Here is an 18,484-nt window from a genome sequence, read left to right on the forward strand (position 1 = left end):
GGCATTTGCCTTTCAGACAGCTGCTGAGCTAATGCAAGGTGGCACAGGAAAGACCCTTCTGCTTTACCAGCCTGATAAACTATCAAACAGCAGGTCCCCACCCCCACCATGGTCACTGATGATAGACTGCCATTGCAAGTAACTACTTGTTTGATAGAGTTCCACAGAGAAGCTAATTTTGTTGTCTCGGGAGCATTCAAGGAGGGAATTCCATTGCTTAGCCAATGCCATTCACATTCCAACTAGTTTTGTCCTCAATAAGCATTTCAGTTGCAGCTTCACTTGGAGCAGCAGCCAGTACCTTTATGTCAGAGACAAAGAACGGATTTCTGGGGGAAATCACTGTAAACTATCTGGCTACCAGAGATCCACCTGGAGTTAAGATGAACCCACTTCTATCCTAAGAAAAAGCCACATGAAACACCCAGGTTATTAAGGGTAAAAGGAGACTGAATCAAATTGCATGTTCACATGATCTCTGACACTGAGGGGGTAGAAATCAGCAGCAGGCACCTCAAGCTCCCATTGGTGGATGACGGATTGCAATCAGAAAAGGGGAGGAGACCAAAAACACGCTAACATTTATACATCACAAAAAGACCGTCCTCAGTGCCGTCACACAAGAAAAGTCTCTGTAAAACTAACTGCACCTGCACTGGCCTGTTCCTGTTGTGCTGCTATAGCAGTTTCCATAGGAGGAATGCCCACATGTATGGTCTGCGTACCTTGATGCAGAGACGGCCAATACTGTCCGCCTCCCCAACTGCTGTACCATCCAGTCAGTGTAAGGCCAGGTTGCTGCCAGCTGGGCATTGCCTCCTGGCCATACGACCAGGGGGATACCTGCAGCTCTGTAGCAGCAGAATTCCTGCTCCCCATTCATGCCTACAGTCACACAACATAACTTGATAGTCAGCCAAGCTTGATAGTCAGCCAAACGTTGGTCCTCAGGCCCTGCAGACAAAGCCTGATGGGTTCCTGGCCACAGAGTGGGTTGTTGGTATCCTGGCCCCCGGGAGCCGCAGGTGACCAAGATGAAGAATTGGCATTCCCACACTGGCTGGACACATGTGAACCTGAAAACCACCTCTGATGGGCTTGGTTGTGCTTACCCTCTTGGGGAAAAAAACTTGGCCCATGGATGTTCCCTTCCCCATGGCTGGTGGTCCAAGATGATCCCTACCACCAAGACGGGCCTGCAAAAACCTGATCCAGTCCTGCCCCAATTGTAGGACTGAGGCTGGGATCCACCACATCCCCAAATGATGGGCCTGAAGGTTGTAGAGTAAAATCACCCTCCTGCATAATTGTTAGAACCCGCAGGGGGGCAGGGGGGTGGAAGCCTCATCTCCCCCACCTAGACCCCCCTCTCCTCCATTAAGGTGGACGAGCTGACTGCCACACATCTTAATGCCCCCAGCATCCCATGAATCACAGAGAGGCCTGCTGCTGCTGCATCATAAAATGGGCCTGTCCCATCCCTCGCTCCCAAGGCCCTGCAGCTGCCACCAGCACAACATGGTTCATGGGCAAATGGGGCTTCACTGCCGTGGCCTGCCCTGCCATGGCCTGCCACCTCCCCCCCCCCCCAGCATCCTTTTTCGGTGCCATGGTCACTTGCTCCCCCCTCTTTTTTTTTTTCTTTTTTTTTTTGAAGTGGCAAACACTCCTGCCATAATGGCATGTGAGCGGCTTTGTTTTTGTTTGTTTGTTTTAAAAAAATGCCCAGCAGTGTGTCTACAGTTCCTTTTCCCTTTAAAAAAAAAAAAAAAAACCTGAACTTGCGAGGCAGTTGGGCCAGGAAAAACTGCTCCTCCCACCAAGTGATGCATCTTCGGGCGCCCTGAGGGGGGACAGAGGCTAAGCAACGTCAGGCCGTGCCAATGCACATGCCACCCAGAGAATGCCAGGGCTGGAAGTTCTCTCCCACCAGCCAGGTCCCTGTCAGCGTTCCTCCCCTGCAGCGGCAATAGCCCCTTTAGATAAGTCTTGTCGGCCTTGACAGACACCATGTGGTCACTGGGATGGGGATTTCTGCTTTAACCATAGAAGATAGACAAATTAGAGCTACTCATTTGCCTTCATTTCAAATGATACCCAAGAAGCTACCTCCTAAGATTTTCAAATGAATTCAACAGGTAATGAATGTAACTGAATATTTACTAATTACTCATTTGCCTTTCCCACTGTGGAAAAGCAGATAATGTTGTTCTCCTCTCCTCCATTTTATTCTTTCAATAACCCTGTGTAACCCTGCTAAGAGTGTGTGACTGGGACAAGATCACCCAACAAGTTTCGATAACAGAGTAAGAATTCGAACCTGGGACTCCCAAAGTCATGTCTAACATTTTAACCACTATACCCCACTGGCCATGAATGTGGCCATTATCAAAAGGGGGTTGAACTAGGCGAGTCCAAAATAGACCTGGGGACCGCACAGCCTGAATGAGAGCCTATTACAACTTTTATTGAAATCCAGATGAAAGGGATTAGGACTGGACTTTAAGAGTATGAATAGACCTTCACTATTCCCTGCTTTGTGACAGCACTGAAAATTGATGTGATACTTCTAAATATTATTCATTAAGGCCAAATGAAAACCATGTTGAAAAGATCTTGGTTTGGCAAAAATATCAAGTGCATGCCCTCCAAAGGAAAACAGATACACCCTGTATGTTTTGCATTAAGTGAACAAGGAATTTATAGACTGATAGCAAGCAAGTTAAATGACTGAGCCATTTCCATATGGTCCGAGAGCTTGCCCTGCCAAAGAATGTTTGAAATATTACCTTCTAAATGTGCACTTCCTTACAACCTGGAGTACACGTTTTTCACACCTAGGTGCCCTATTTTGGTATACTGCTATTGTAAAAAAGATGCTCTCCTCCTATCTACTGTAAATGCTCAAGAGTGTAAAAATTCACCTGATCGTATTAAAGAACAAGGCAGCAGACTAGCTGTTCTACATTGTCTAGAACAGGTAAAGTTGGCAACTGAATTCCAACAGAAAACCCCAAAACGATAAGTCTTAATGAGCGGAACAAACAAAAACAGATCAAGGACCAAACCATGGATGACTCAGGCTAGCCCAGTCCCTTTGGATCTCAGACACTAAGTAGGATTGGTTCTGATTAGTACTTGGATGGGAGACCGCCAAAAACATCCAGGATTGATGCACAGAGTTAGGCAACAGCAAACTACATCTGGACATCTCTTGCCTTGAAAACCATTTTGGGTGGCCATAAATCAGCTTTGCCTTGACAGCATATTTCACCACCAAATCTCAAAAGTGCCCAACAGGTATTGCTCGTTTCATCTGAAACATTAAACGGGGAAGAAGACAGATCTAGAATTAAAGGCAGACATGATGAGGAATTAACTTTGAATTAGATTGTGAAATCAATTTCATATTGACAAGAGTTGTCTCACAGTAGAACAGACAGCCTCGGGTTGTGCTGGACGTTCCTTCACTGGAGGTCATGAAGCAAAGATGAGAGGCGCAAATGGACGTGATGCATACTGATTGATGGAGCCGTGTGTTGGACTAGGTGGACTCACACCTGTATCCTCAGTGCTGTCTTAGACAAATGTTTATAATTTCTGAATTAAATTCTGCTGGCACGAATAGTTGTCTGTGTGAGCAGGATAAAGGATATCACTGATGACAATGCTGACAAGATTGAGGAGTCTTTCCCTAAAGGGACGTGCTGCATTGTGCCAGATTATTGCCCACTCAGCAGACAGCGTTTTTGAAGGACATGATTGCCCAAATGGACCAGACTTTCCTGAACATTATTAATTTTAAACATTTGATGCTGCCTGTCCTTGATCAGTGTCCCCGCTGACATCCGTTGAGTGCTTCTGTGATAATTTATGTACTCGACTGAGCAATCCCTGGGTGCTGAACGGCTGAGTTCTACATGCTTGTGTGACTTTTTAAATATAATTAATTGCTTGCTACAGGTGTGTTTTATGTCAAGTCCTGTTTTGCTAAACATAACCAATCCGCATATGTGGCTATACACTGTGACTATGAATTAATAGGTTCCAATAAGAGGGAAATAAGAGCAGACCTGCTGGAGCAGATTGAGAGTCCATGTAGTCCAGTATCCTGTTGCCAGCAGAGTCCTGCCAGGACCTTCCAGGAAGCACCAAAGTAAGTCATGAAGGCCATAGCTATCCCCCACTGTTTGTCCTTCCCTCAGCAACTGGCAATCAGGCCATATTTCCTCGGGATACAAAGGTTCCCTTCAACAACCCTGGCCAATCACCAGGTAGATCTGTCCTTCATGGAATAAAATAAACTAAAATCCTTCCGTGCTTTGCAAATGGGATGTAGATGGCAGGCAATGGCAGGTACAAGCTGGGAAACAGCCAAGCTAAACCTAAAAATGGATGCTGGATGGCATACTTAATAGTGTGATAGGAGGTATTTTCAGCCATGGCTTTTATTGTCAATCTGTAAGTGGATCTTGTACTGGCAACCTCCTTTTAGAAAATTCTCAAAGATCTTCTTGGTCTAGCCTCCAACACAAGCCAGTTTATTTATTATGCCAGAAAAGCACCTTGAAGGTTTATCAGTTTGCACATGGGCACCAGTTGTCTTTGGCTCTACTGGCTAGGTTGTGCTAAGCAGTCACAGCAAATCATATCCCCCCCAGGAACAAAACCACAGTGTTTTCCTCCACTAATTTACCCCACAAATGACTTGGTGGTTCAAGATATGAATCCATTTCCTTATGGACGTGTGTGTATATTTGCAATCAGTGCACTCATCTTCTCCAGCAACACATCTCCCCTAATTGTTCTAATAAGTACTCCATAGGACATCTAGTACATTCCATGGAAATGCCAAAGGCATGTCTTATCTCCCAGCCGGTGTTAGTATTGTACTAAGAATAATATACAGATTACCTTCCTTTCAGCAACTGAAAAGGTCTTCCCACTCTTGTTCCCATTTCTGCAGGGGTTGTAGGATGATTGCTTTCCTCTTGGGGGTATTTGAGGCAAAAATATAAAGACTGAACAGTATAGAATACTCTACTTCAGCTTTTTTCAATTTTTTTCCAGTTGAGAAACCCCTGAAATATTATGCAGCCTTTGAGAAATGCCACAAGTATCACAATCATGCAAAATATGATTGGGAAAAAGCTGTATATACACCCACCCCGGGTCCCTTCCTTTCTTACACCCTTCAGGCCCATCATTGGCCAATTTGGGAGGGGACCCAACATGACCATATAAAAGGCTTTTTCAACCAGGGTTTTGTGTAACCCTGGGGTTTCTTGAAAATGCTGGAAGGGCTTCCCAAATGGGGGGGAGTTAATTGATTTTTTACAGATTTTTAAAATGAATAAATTAATAGATCAGCGGTTCTCAACCTGGGGCTCAGGATCCCTTTGGGGATCAAAAGACCCTTTCACGGGGGTTGTGGCAGGGCAAGCAGCTTGGCCGGGTGGGGGGCACCACCACTGTTGACAATCCTCCTGCAGGTGGCAAAAAGTGAGATCAGCATGATGGGACAAGAGGCAGAACTGAATTGAGAAAACCCGGGGGGGAAATGGGCTGTGGAATGTATAAGCATAATGGGCTGTGGAATGTATAAGTAAGAAGCTTCCCGGGCCGCAAGCTTGTGGCCTGGGAAGTTTTTTACTGCGGGGGGGGGGGGCGGGGAGAGGGAGCCGTGGCCCGCAGGTTGGGGACCACTGCTGTAAACGAACAATTGCATAATTTTTTGGTTGGGGGTCACGACAACATGAGGAACTGTATTAAGGGTTCGCAGCATTAGGAAGGTTGAGGACCACTGGAATTGAATCATAGAATCATAGAATTATAGAATCATAGAGCTGGAAGGGGCCATACAGGCGATCTAGTCCAACCCCCTGCTCAATGCAGGATCAGCCCTAAGCATCCTAACAGATAGATAGATACAATACATGAAAGAATATATGACATAAAACCGAACATTTAATATCACAAATTAGGACTGCTAGCAACTTAATCCGATGCAGTCCTACATAAAACATCCTTCAACCGCCTCCTAAAGATTGCCCATGAGGGGGTTGGGTGCACTTCCCTGCAGAGGTTCTTCCATAATTGTGAGGCTGCCTCTGAAAAGTCCCTCCAGACAACTTTCTTTGATTGATGGGGCACTCAGCAAGGCCACTCCCTGTGAACTTAATTTAATTATTTTATTTTATTTATATACCGCCCTTCCCGAAGGCTCAGGGTGGTTTACATTAAACGGGAACAATACAATTAACTTGGTTCCCGGTCTGGAACATAAAAGGGAAGATAATCCTTTAGACACCCTGGTCCCAATCCATTATGGTTTTCTCCTGTGTGGCATTTATTCAGTGCTCTAATGTGACATTAGCACCTTTTCCTTTAACTGGCCATTTGGCCATATATTCCAACAGCGCCGAGGACCTACTGAACTCTGATTTTATTGTGCTACTTCAGACCAACATGGCTACTCATTTGAATCTTTTCATAAGCACAAGAGACAGAGATGCAGAGGACCATGATGAACAACTACTCTTATGTAAGAAGAATAGTTCATCTGATATAAGCATGCCTTTAGGTATTTAAGATACAAACCGTCTTCACTCTATGGATCAACATGTGCACATGTAGATTTCCTCTATTGAACCAGACCACTGGCTGGCCTATTATGGTCAATATCATGTCCTCTCTCTGGTAGGTGCTCTCCGGGGTCTCAGACCAGAGGTCTTTCACATCCCCCCACCTGCTTCTTTTGTCTGAAGATGCTATCCTTTGAACTGAATAGAATTGGGGGAAAAACCCATGATGCAGTACAGGCACACAACCGATGAAATGACACATGCTGAAAGACCAGAGGTGTCCTTGTCTTTTGCAAAGTCAGTGTGGAAAGTTTGGCCCATTCCCAAAAGTAGTATGTCAATGGCTCCTTGATCACTTCGCTAGAAATCCCCCTTGACTGAGGCCTTTTTAGCCATCTTCTCTAGGGGTGCATCTAAAGGCAGCATCTCTGAGAACCCACTCTCGAACCACCCTTCATTTAACTTCTGCAGCTATCATTGCAAGAAGGACTTTCCCCTATCTTTCTACAAGCCCTCTTGGTGAAAATATATTGGGGGGTGGGGAGGGGATTGGTCTAGTTATCCGAGAAGCACTTTGGCTAATTGAGAGCTCACTTGAGCTCCTAGCATTTGCAACACCCACTCCTGCTTCAAAGGAATCCCCCCCAGGTGTAAATAATTAAACAGCCATCACACCACCAGAGAAGCATGCTTAGAGGGGGAGCAGGGAGTTGTAAATGTTCTTTGTTTTAGGTTCCCCCCATTCTGTTCTCCAGGCTCCTCTTTTAAAAGCTGGCCCTTCCCTCCTTCCTGTATGTAGCCACTACATTGTAGCAGAGCTTCCATTCCATCATTGTGACATCTGCAAAAGCACCCCCACACTAACACACACACACACACACAAAGAGAGAGAGAGAGAGAGAGAGAGAGAACACAGCTTGTATAGAGTAAGATGCATTCTCATTTTCTGGTTTTTGTAGCCATTTCAGGGCTTTGTAACTTGCTATCACTATTCTGTTCAATAAGAAAGAAAAGGACAAAGATGGCCAAAGTAGGGGAGATGTCTGTTCCTAGCCTTGATTTAACCTCCTCCCCAACACACCAGCTGCCAACTTTTAAACTGGTCTCTCTAACTGACCCTTTAATATCTTACAAGGAAAGGCTGAAGACAGAGCCTGGAAAAAAATATACATGAAGTGGAGAAAACAATTGAAGGTTTTCTCCTCTGCCATAACACTAGAACATGAGGTCACTCCGTGACACTGATGGGCAGAAAGAACAGGACAACAATTCTTTACCCCCAGTCCGCACATTTTATTTATTTATCATATTTGTATACCACCCTCCCCTAAAGCTCAAGACGGTGGGATAATGCACTTTCAGTGTGCTTTTGCAACTGCATTTCCCTGTGCAGAACAGGAAAAGTCTGCTTCTAAAGTGCATTGGAAGTGCCTTATCCACCATGTGCAGAAGTAAATCCTGGGATTCACCACCAGTGGACACAGCAATAGATCGTTTCAAAGAGAGGGCACTTTCACACACAATCAAGTGGACCTTTTTAAGGTGACCAGATTGTCCCACTTTTGGAGGGACATCTGGGGGCACCTGGCAAATTGTACATACGTTGAAATTTTAAAAAATATTTATTACAATACTATTTTTGCTTTCTATATGTTCTATGCAACTTTTTGTTGCTCCATATAGACCAAATTTTTAATCAAGAACCCCCCCAGTCAATGGTGTCCTGCTTTACCAATGTTAAAATCTGGGTCACCTTACCTTCAGTCCACTTCCAGTGCATTTCGCAACTGGATTTTGCTGTGCAAAATGGCAATATCCACTTGCAACCATTCACTAAAGTGGATTGAACCTGTATCCCTTGGCATGTCGGAAGGCACCCAGTGATTAGATGGATTCATGGTTACTAACCATGTGAGCTCAGGAGAATCTTGTAGAGGGACAATATGAGCCCATGTCAACAAAATTAAACAGAAATCCAGCAGCACGTACTTTGAACCTAACCTTGAGCTGCTGTGAGACGAGAAAGGTCCAACTCAGAGGCATTTGTGAAAAGTGTTCTCCCTCTGCTGGAAACAGGGTTGCATAACAATTTATTCCTTTCCCTCTACTTGTTTACCTTTTTTTCCCAGCAATAAAAGCCCTCTGCTGGGAATGCCTCCGTTGCAATGCCTTGACTGCATACGACATTCTTAATGGTCTTGTATTATTCAGATGTGTTATGTTTATATACATAGGCCACTTTCCCATTTTCTGCACATCGGGTGGATCAGGAATATGGAAGGGAACTTCTCTTGACATAAGCAGTCCAAACGGTTGTCCTACAGTGTGTGCTACAATGCTGTTTACAATGTTGTTAGAGGGAGTTAAAAGACATTGGTGGGACAGTACACTAGACTTAAATACTGTTTTAAGATGAAAAAAATATGAAATGGTAGGTGGAAAACATGTTTAAGTAATAAAAGATAAGGTCTGGAAAGTATGTCCTTGAAGAAAGGTTTTTTAATGTTTTAATTACAGTGTTCTTGAAAAATTAAACATTCTGCTGAGAGTGGATCCAGACTGGGAAACTCCTGGAGATTTGGAGATGACCCTGGGGAAGACAGGGATCTCAGTAGAGTACCATAGAGTGCCCCAACCTAAACAGTCCATTTTCTCCAGGGGAACTGATCCCTGTAGGCTGGAGATACACTGCAATTCCAGGGGATCCCAGGTTCCACCTGAAGGCTGGCATCAGCACTGTTAATTCCCGACTTAACTTAGGGCAACCCCTCATGGGCAAGGCAAGAGATAAGCCAAGGTCTTCCTCTGCACAGCAGCCCTGGTTTTCCCTGGTGGTGTCCCATCCTTGTTCAATAGTGCTGTCCTTGTTAAATACTGAACCTCTGTGAAACTTCTTAATGAGCTCTTTCCCACGTTTTCCTGAATTTTTTGTCTATCTTGTACCATTGTTAATAGGTTTTTATTGATTCAATAAGTAGATTTTTATTTTATTCCTTTTATTTACTCTTTTTGGGGGGGATTAAAAAGGTAAAGGTATCCCCTGTGCAAGCACCGGGTCATGTCTGACCCTTGGGGTGACGCCCTCTAGCGTTTTCATGGTGGACTCAATACGGGGTGGTTTGCCAGTGCCTTTCCCAGTCATTACCGTTTACTCCCCAGCAAGCTGGGTACTCATTTTACCGACCTCGGGAGGATGGAAGGCTGAGTCAATCTTGAGCCAGCTGCCGGGATTGAACTCCCAGCCTCAAGGGCAGAGCTTCAGACTGCATGTCTGTTGCCTTACCACTCTGCGCCTCAAGAGGCTCTTTTGGGGGGATTACCCCACCAAAAAGAAGCCCCTTTGTGCACGGCCTTGTTGGAGGTGAAGGAAAATTTGCAGCAAGCACATCAGGACTGTAATAGGAGGAGAACTAGCAAGGTAGCTGGGTCAGCTCTTTCTGTCTACCTTTGTCTGGTCTGCTCTGCTGGTATCCTTAAATTACCTGCCTTGATCTTAGGGACTGCCTTCCATTCAGTTGTTTCTCCCCCTCCCCACTTCCAAGGGGGAAACAGATGTTCTCTGCCTCTCCTGAAGCCTCTCCTGAAGCATGCTCTCACATTTGTCTGTGCGGCTTCGGTATTTGCTCCTTAGAAGCCACTTTATCTAAAATGAGACTTATTTTTTTTAATCTTAGGAAGTCATGCAGTACACCTGATCCTTGCAAATAGCATTTCTTCAACATGCATAGATTGGGGGTGGGGGTGGGACACAATTATAGACGGTATGCAGGTGACGCGGCACACATGGAAGAGAATGTGTATAAATTCCCTGAACAGTGTATATCTTTGTAAACTTCTCATTATGTACTAATTGGTGAACAGAGGCTCTGCCATGGAGCAGATTTCCCCTTCCATGCTAGCGCTTTGTAAACCAGAACAGTGAAACTCTATCCCCATCCCCTCCTGCCAACTTTCCAGTGCTCCATACCAGGTACTTAGTGACAATAAGTCCCAACTACATGTTACACTGCCCTTGCAGTACATATAGGTCACCACATTACTCAGTTCTGGGAGTAACTCATAGATAAGAGTGGAAAAGTCTAATGGAATATAGCAAATTTTATCCAGGCCCTGAGAGAGTAACAGTTAGGTATAATGCGGCAGTGCATGTGCTAACAGATGAAAGTAGGGATGTTTACATTTAATTTTTCTGGTCTTGAGAAAGTCCCACTGGAAGTTGCATCTGGGTCCTGAATGGAATCCAGAGAGCATGGTCCGTGTTCTTTCCATCACATCTGTTCCATATTTGCAGACTGCCAGAGAACAAGGATTCACCATGTAGCTTGTTCTTGCAGGCCAAAGAGCTCCTGGTGTTGAAATGTATAGAACTTGGGGTAGTAAAATATCCATTTTGCGAGGTGTGCTTTTACTGCTCCCACCAGTTTAAAGGAACACATCTAGGTCATAAAATATCGGCCCAATTGCCAACGAAATCCCGCGTCTTCTAACTGTAGTGAGTATCTGTTTTCACTGAGGCACAGTGAAAATTTTTGTCCTTTCCTGTTCCCATCATAGCCCAGCACTGTTCTCATTCAGCTGAAGAAAAGATGGAAAAATGTGTTTACAACCCTAACACCTCCCTAGAAAAATATGTGACAGTATTTAGTCATCTTTTCAGGGGGGGGGGAAATGGGAATGTGGGATGTAATTCTTTGAGCATTATGACCAGTTTGCTTTTGCCAACTGAGATAGTGGGCCCCTAAGCCTTTTATGGCAAGTAGCCTATCAGACAGAAACCCATTTCAAAGATTCGCTAAACCGGGGCTTGTGGATTTAAGCCGCTTTTGTTTAGTTAGCGTTATTTCAACTTGAATGAAAGCAGCTGAAATCCTGGTTTTCTGCCCGGTTTGGTGGTGAGATCATGTTGCTTGTTTTTCCTAGCAGGGCCCTACTGAAACCAGCCCGCATGTACAAATACCATGGCTGTGATTGATCAGCTCCAGGTACAGCCCCGACACGTGCAAAGAATTCATACTCTCTTCTACAAGATGGACTTTAGAAGGGAAATACGGACTGTTTTCTTGTTCTAGATAACACAAAGTTCCTGTGGATCTGGGCAGCAGTTAGGAAACACACACAATATCTTGGTGTGAGGAGAACATTGCATATTTTCTATGATCGTATCCTATCCTACACCCAGCTCGGTGTAGTGGTTTGGGGCACAGACTTCTAATCTGGCAAGCCAAGTTTGATTCCCTGCTCTCCCACATGTAGCCAGCTGGGTGACCTTGGGCTCGACACAGCACTGATAAAACTCTTCTGACTGAGCAGTGATATCAGAGCTCTCTCAGCCTCACCTACCTCATAGGGTGTGTGTTGTGGAGAGAGGAAAGGAAAGGTGATTGTAAGCTGCTTTGAGACTCCTTTAGATAGTAAAAAGTGAGGGAAAATACCAACCTTTCTTCTATGTATCACTAGAAGTGGGATTTTTTCGGATTAATAATATTGGTGGAAGGCACAATGAGATAGCATTAAATTAGTACAGAAATATACCTAGTACTGATTTTTTTAAGTCAGCAAAAAATAAAAATAAAAAATAAACACCACTCTGGTGGTGAAAATGGTGGGCATGGGAGAAGGAGGCATTAATGCCATGAATGTTTCTGTATTTGCAATGGGAAAAAGTGCACCATTTCTAACTGAACAGAGCCTACTTATGCCCTATTTTGAAACAGTGTTTTCAAAGTATAGCAAATGGTTTTGCTTCCTCCAGGTTTGAATGACCTTTTGAAGCAGTGATATCAGAACATGCAGGAAGGAGGAGGGAAAAAGAGAGCTCCTAGTGGAAAAGGCCAGAACTTGCCACTGGCCCGTTTTCTACAAATTCTAAACCTCTACTTCTTGCTACTTTATATTCCAATGACTGATCTGCCAACCCTTCACTACAATCTTTTCACTTTCCTTTGTCGAAAAGTGACTGTTTTGTTATATACATTCTTTGAAATGAATTATTCGCTAGAAACAACTGTTTCAAGAACATAATGAGCACCTTTCTCTCCGTGCTTTTACCACCCTGGGTGGCATGGAGTGGTTAGAGGGTGGTCACACCTGCAGTTGCAGTTCTGACATCACACACCGGGGAGGGGGGGAGTTTGCAGCTTTCTAACATCTGAGAGTATTTTTGACCTTAAAAATGCTTATATTAGGTTCAGTCAGAAATCTTATTGTTGTTGACAATGTTCCTGTTGCCCTAACCAGGGTTGAGTCTCCACAAGGCTTTTTATCCACTCCCAGCTCAAATAAATCCATCCCATCTATACTGAATTCAGTTTCCATTTTGATTTTGGGCACTTTAAATTTTACTTCTGTAACATGAAATATTGATCCACAGTGACCCTACCTGTCCCTTGTGATATCCAGGAGTGGATATAAGCCACGATATTTGAAAAACCACCACTAGTGCAAGTGTAGATTTCTGCTTTTTGCAAATTAACTTCCTGCTCTGTGCCTGCAATGCTGACATAGCAAAGCAGTCTTGCCTGATTGGTCATGGTGTCAGTTCAAAAGCTTCCTGGATCCCAGTTACAAGGCTTCCTCTTTTAAAGTGACTGCGCTCCAGAAGCCCACACTTCTCTCAACAGAGATTTGCCTCAATTTTTGAGAGGCAGCTGCTGGCTCAGGAGTCAAAAGAGAAGAAATAAAGCACTAATGCCGCCTGGACTTCACCCGACCCCACCCCTCGTTAGTTCAGGAAAGATAGTTCAGCTTCATGACCACTACTTTCCTCCCCCCCTCTGAGCTTCTCCAATCAAGTGTAGTAGTCTTTCTCTTTCAATTTGGGGGGGGAGGAGGAAGACCCAGGTTCAAATCGCTCTGAATTCAGCAGGATCGACAACAGTAAAAACAAAGTGCAGCCTAGGAAAGCTTAGGCCAGCCTTAGGGAAGGGCTGTACACAAATGCAATAAATAAAAAATAAAATTATGATCAGGTAATAATTTTATTCTGCTTTCTACAATGAACTGTATTAGGAATACCTTATATGAAACCTTAGGCTTTTTGGAGTAACAAAGGTATAACCAAGGAAGGCTCTGCAGGAGAAAGAAACAGCAAACTCTGTTTCTCATTTGCCTTGAAAGCCCCTTGTCTGGGTCAGCTTAAGTCGGTTGTGACTTAACAGCATGTATGTCCGTAAAGAGAGATTTTTATACAAAGTCCAAGCCATGAAGCCCTTATATCAAGGTTCTAACCATGGGGAAAGGGGGGAACCCACTGGATAAACACTAAAAAATACTACATGCAGAAACAGATCACACTAGAAACCATATTTAATTAGAAGAGCAAGAAGGGAGGGAATTCTCTGCAACAATGAACTTACATGAAACTGATGTTCCTCCTGTTAGACCACTGGTGCATCTAACTCAGTGCTACGTAGTTTGACACTGTCCACCAGCAGTTCACCAGCAGATCTTTTCCATTCCAACACCTACCACTGGAGGTCCTTCTAAGTGGAGATGCCAGAAAGAGAACCTGGAAAGAATGTACAGTCCAGCTGCGTGTTCCCATGGCCCCTCAGCAAACAGCATTGTTTGAGAATAACTTCCATTCCCTTGCCTTCAGAAAAGTTTCAGGTCCAAAAATGCATTCTGTGTGCTCAGCTGAGCCTGGATATAACAGTCTCTCTTTGACCTTGATTCCCAAATGAGTGTTTTTTCAAGTGGTGTATTAAAACTATTGGTACCTGAGGTTTTGTGGATGCTTCAGTTAGAATTATAGTGAGGCTTGCTGAAAATTAGTATCTGAGTCATAACAGTAGAAGAAACTGGGGTCCAGCGTGTCTGGAAGGGAATCTGAAGGCCAAAACTGTTTTATTTGTTGGTCAATGGTCATGTATTAACATGTTTGATATACACATAGGTCTTTTCTTTATGGATAAAGTTTGTAAAATGAGAAGAGATATCCAATTAGTTTCCATATTTATTTCTGACTCAATTTTTTCATTTTTTTTAAATAAAGAAAATAAATGGAATATAAGTTTAAACATCAATTTGAATGTCTGTAGCTTCTGTTCTGAAGTCATAATGCTTCTGGGTGACCAACAAGACATTGATTATGGCTGAATGAGTCCCTCATTAGGGATGACTCTCTCACCACTAGGGAACGGCTTTGGAGTGTCTCTGATAATCATCAGGCCCTGATCTGAAAGGAGTAGAGACATGCCTTGAGAGAGAGGACCTAGAATAAGGGTTCAGTCCTATGGTGAACATGTACTTAGGAATAAGGTACACTAAGATCGGCGAAACTTACATCTAAGTAAACAATGGTACTGTCATTTGTTAAGTGATCCAACTTATTTCAGTAGAACTCCTTAGACCAATGTCATTTCCTATAATAAAAAGTGGAGCTGTCACGCATTTAAAGAAATCAATGGATTACATCTATATACATCTACATATTAATAAAATGTACCAGAAGAAAAGGTATACTTTCTTTTTAGATGATGCAAGCATGTGCCACAACAGGCACTGTTTTAAAACAGGCAGCCTCTCCAGCATGAGGGTTAAAAGAGAGCGTGTAGTGTTGAACAATGACCAGAATGCCCTGGGCTCAAATCCCCACTCTGACATGAAACCAATTTGATAATCTTGGCTTTTTCAGAAGGGTAGAAGAAGAGTTGGTTTTATATCCCACTTTTCACTACCTGAAGGAATCTCAAAGTGGCTTATGAGCGCCTTCCTTTCCTCTTCCCAAAATACCTTGTGAGGTAGGTGGGGCTGAGAGAGCTCCAACAGAACTGTTCTACATAACAGCTCCAGCAGGACTGTGGCTAGCCCAGGATCACCCAGCTCTCCTACTGGGGCCTTAAAGATGATCAGCAGTAATTCCAGCATCAGTCTTCGTGAGTCAGAGCTCAGTTCCTCAGATGCAATGGAAAGAAAGAATATCGTGTTCCTCATTTTTATTCAGAAATGAAAGAACTTGCAAATTTTTTAGATATATTTTTTCCACTTTGTGTACATGTAATCATACTGACTGATTTGTATTTTTATTTTGTTACAGATTTGTGTTTATGCATATTTTCTCCTATTATTGCTGACAGAAATGTGGAAACGTCTCTAGAGTAATTGGTCGTAGTTGTTGGTTTTCTGTTTCTTACAAATTAGAAAGACTGAATGTTTGATGTAGCAAAGTAGTTCTGAAGAAAATATCAAAATGGAATGATAAGCTGGAGAAGCAACCATTTATACTGCACTTATATGCCTTTGAATTTGCTATATCTTCTGTTTTGGGATTTTTGATAGTAGTGATCTTTTATTTACAAAAGGAATGTCCTTGTTTGTTTGATTTTTGCCATGATCCATACACATGGCTTGATATCTTTTCATTTTCTAAGATGGTACCAGCCATCCAGTGCTTGTGCCAAGCATAATTAAAAAATTAAAAAATTTTTTTTTAATCTGCTCTCTGGTTTAGTTGATGGGGAAAGGTTAGCTGACTAAACATTCAGATCCTAGTACAAAGTAATTTTTTAAAAAATATCACTGCAAAATAATTCTATCCCGATCACTGGCAAAAGACTAAAAAGAACCTCTATGTAGAATACTAAGTTTCTGAAGTCTGTTAATTTTAATTTTGTATTAAAATGTAAACTGGAAATCCTTATGTGGAAATTATCGCCTTCCCCCAAAAAGTCTAATTTTTAAAAATATAAGCAACTTTACAGACTTTATGGAGGCAATCTAGGCAAACAACCTGGGATAATTATCAGTTCCAAAACTGACTTTCATCTAGGGTTGTTGGTTTCTTCCCTAGCATGAGCTCTCATTAAAGACTTTTCCCATTCAGGCAGCCCTAAAGGACCACGTTTTCTTTTGCTTTTCTGCAGAGTACAGTATAAAGTTCTCTAAGCTGACCTCAAGCATTTGCCACGAGACACATGACTTCTTCCATCTTAGTCCTGAATATGTCCTGACTAGTGCAGGAGATGGGATACTACCCTAGGATGGCCTTATCCCTACAGGCTAAAGGATGTTGCTATAAATGGTACTATAAATATGTAGAAACGTATTTTTTTCAGGGCATGCGAAATGTATGGACTTTAATTAGCATACGATTTCCTCTTTTGGAAAAAACCAAAACAAAACCCCATGCTTCTGCCTGGTTCAGGAGGGGAACAGTCAATGCTGGTCAAGGGATCGATCTTTTTGTTATGTTTTTTAAACAACTCAAATTTTCATTGCAAGATAACTGCTTCATTCAGAGCTTCCTGGTTTGTTAATGAGGAGTTAGACGCTGCCTGAATACACGCTTGGCTGCCCCTGAAGAAGCTGTTCTGCTCATTTCTTAATGGGATCAAATGGATTGCCTAGATCCCATCAGATTCTGGAAGACTATGCGGTTTTATTTGGATTATATTTCAGACTGCTTGGGGAGCCCTTAACCAGAGAACCGCCCCCCCCCTCTGGAGAATCCCCCCCCCCCGATGCCACCATAGTGTATATATACTATATTCACACAGATGTTAGTTATAACACCATAATTCAGAAGATCATTCAAATGCATCATAGCCTCTAGCGTAGTGTTCTCTGGTTCAATTTACCTGCTGGCTGAAGTTAGTACAGCTGGCCTTTGAAGTAGTGTGAAGAACATATTAACACCGGGAGATCATCTCAAGAATGTTCCCAGGGCTTCCGGCATGTCCAGGGCAAGTGGGCAGCATAGCATTTGTCTGAGTGCCTCTTCCATGTTCTTTTAAATGCCGTTTCCAGAGATTACACATTTCCCCTATCTAATGATCCCTCCCAGTGTCCAACTCTTTAAGTTGCCTGTGTTTGCTGACTGCACGAGATTGGAGACCGAGGAAGCTGCCTTCCAAAAGAGGCTTAGGGGCAGGCATGCCATTTGAAGCTGCTGAAAGCCACCCTCTGATTTACAAGACTGGATCTTCCGGCTATCTGAGTCTGACACAGAGGGGGGCCTGTCCGGTGGCTTCTTTGCAGGCAGTCATGAGTCCAGGTTTTGGCAGCTCAGGCTGGACAAAAAAGTGGAAAGAAAAAGAAGAGAGTTTTTTTTTTAACACCCCCCTTTTCACTACATAGAAGAGTCCCAAGGCAGGACTTATAAGCATCTTTCCCTTCCTCTCCCCATAACAGAAAGGGGAGAGAAGAGAGTCTTGTCTAACTGTTCTATTGCCCACTCAGTCTGTCTCTTGCAGAGGGAAGCAGAGAGGATGTACGTTCAAAGGAGCAGGACATCTCCAATGAGCCAATCAGGATACAGGAGAAGAATCTTTGAATAACAGCAGAAAGTTCCTGATCTAAATATGCCAACTACACATCTCCTCCAATGTCCCCTGTAAGACATTCCTCTTCACCTGTCATCCTTTCTCCATACGGGTTGGGATTTTGTGGTTCTACTAGTCAGCTACCTCATAATAGTTTATTGGTGAGATGAGAAAGGGTCACCCTGTTCTTCTTGCTGCTCAGTTTACCAGGAAGGAATTCCACTACTGATAAAGAACATCCCACTTACATGGTTCTGAGAGGCAGAAATAGCCAAGATCTTCAGTCTCGTGGTCTCTTGGTTCAACAGGTCTCTCTTTGATATGGCTGTCACACTCCACTGCAACTATTAACTGTAAAAGAGACAAGATACAAAGGCCTAGTTAGAGAGAGTCATATCTACTTAAAGGTTACATATGCAGGCTTTACTGAAATGTATAGGAGTTGCATAACTAACAGACTAATCCTACACAGAGGCCTATTCCGCACAAGGATCAATGTGGCAAATTGCTTGCAGAAAGAAATAACGGAATTTAAAATAGCGGAATTCGGTGTAACACATACCTGCCTTTGTAGTGGAATCCAGTAGCGTTTCAATAGTTTCCCATAGGTTCCCCACTAGAAAGGAAGTGATTTTTTCC

The 18,484-nt window shown here is 43.3% G+C and overlaps 1 protein-coding gene across 2 annotated transcripts in view; it reads right to left on the bottom strand.

Annotated features, from left to right (window-relative positions):
• Positions 1–13,398: 13,398 nt before the first annotated feature.
• EGF (epidermal growth factor) overlaps positions 13,399–18,484 on the bottom strand; it is a 46,746-nt gene continuing 41,660 nt past the window's right edge. For both annotated transcript variants that reach the window (XM_077300619.1, XM_077300618.1), the window contains exons 20-21: positions 18,094–18,196; positions 13,399–17,593 (exon numbers count right to left, since the gene is read on the bottom strand). In XM_077300619.1, the coding sequence (XP_077156734.1) occupies positions 17,589–17,593; positions 18,094–18,196 (108 nt within the window). In that variant the 3' untranslated portion in view covers positions 13,399–17,588. The remainder of the gene's footprint in view (positions 17,594–18,093; positions 18,197–18,484) is intronic.

Source organism: Paroedura picta, chromosome 10 (assembly GCF_049243985.1).
Source record: "Paroedura picta isolate Pp20150507F chromosome 10, Ppicta_v3.0, whole genome shotgun sequence".
NCBI classification, from domain to species: domain Eukaryota; kingdom Metazoa; phylum Chordata; class Lepidosauria; order Squamata; family Gekkonidae; genus Paroedura; species Paroedura picta.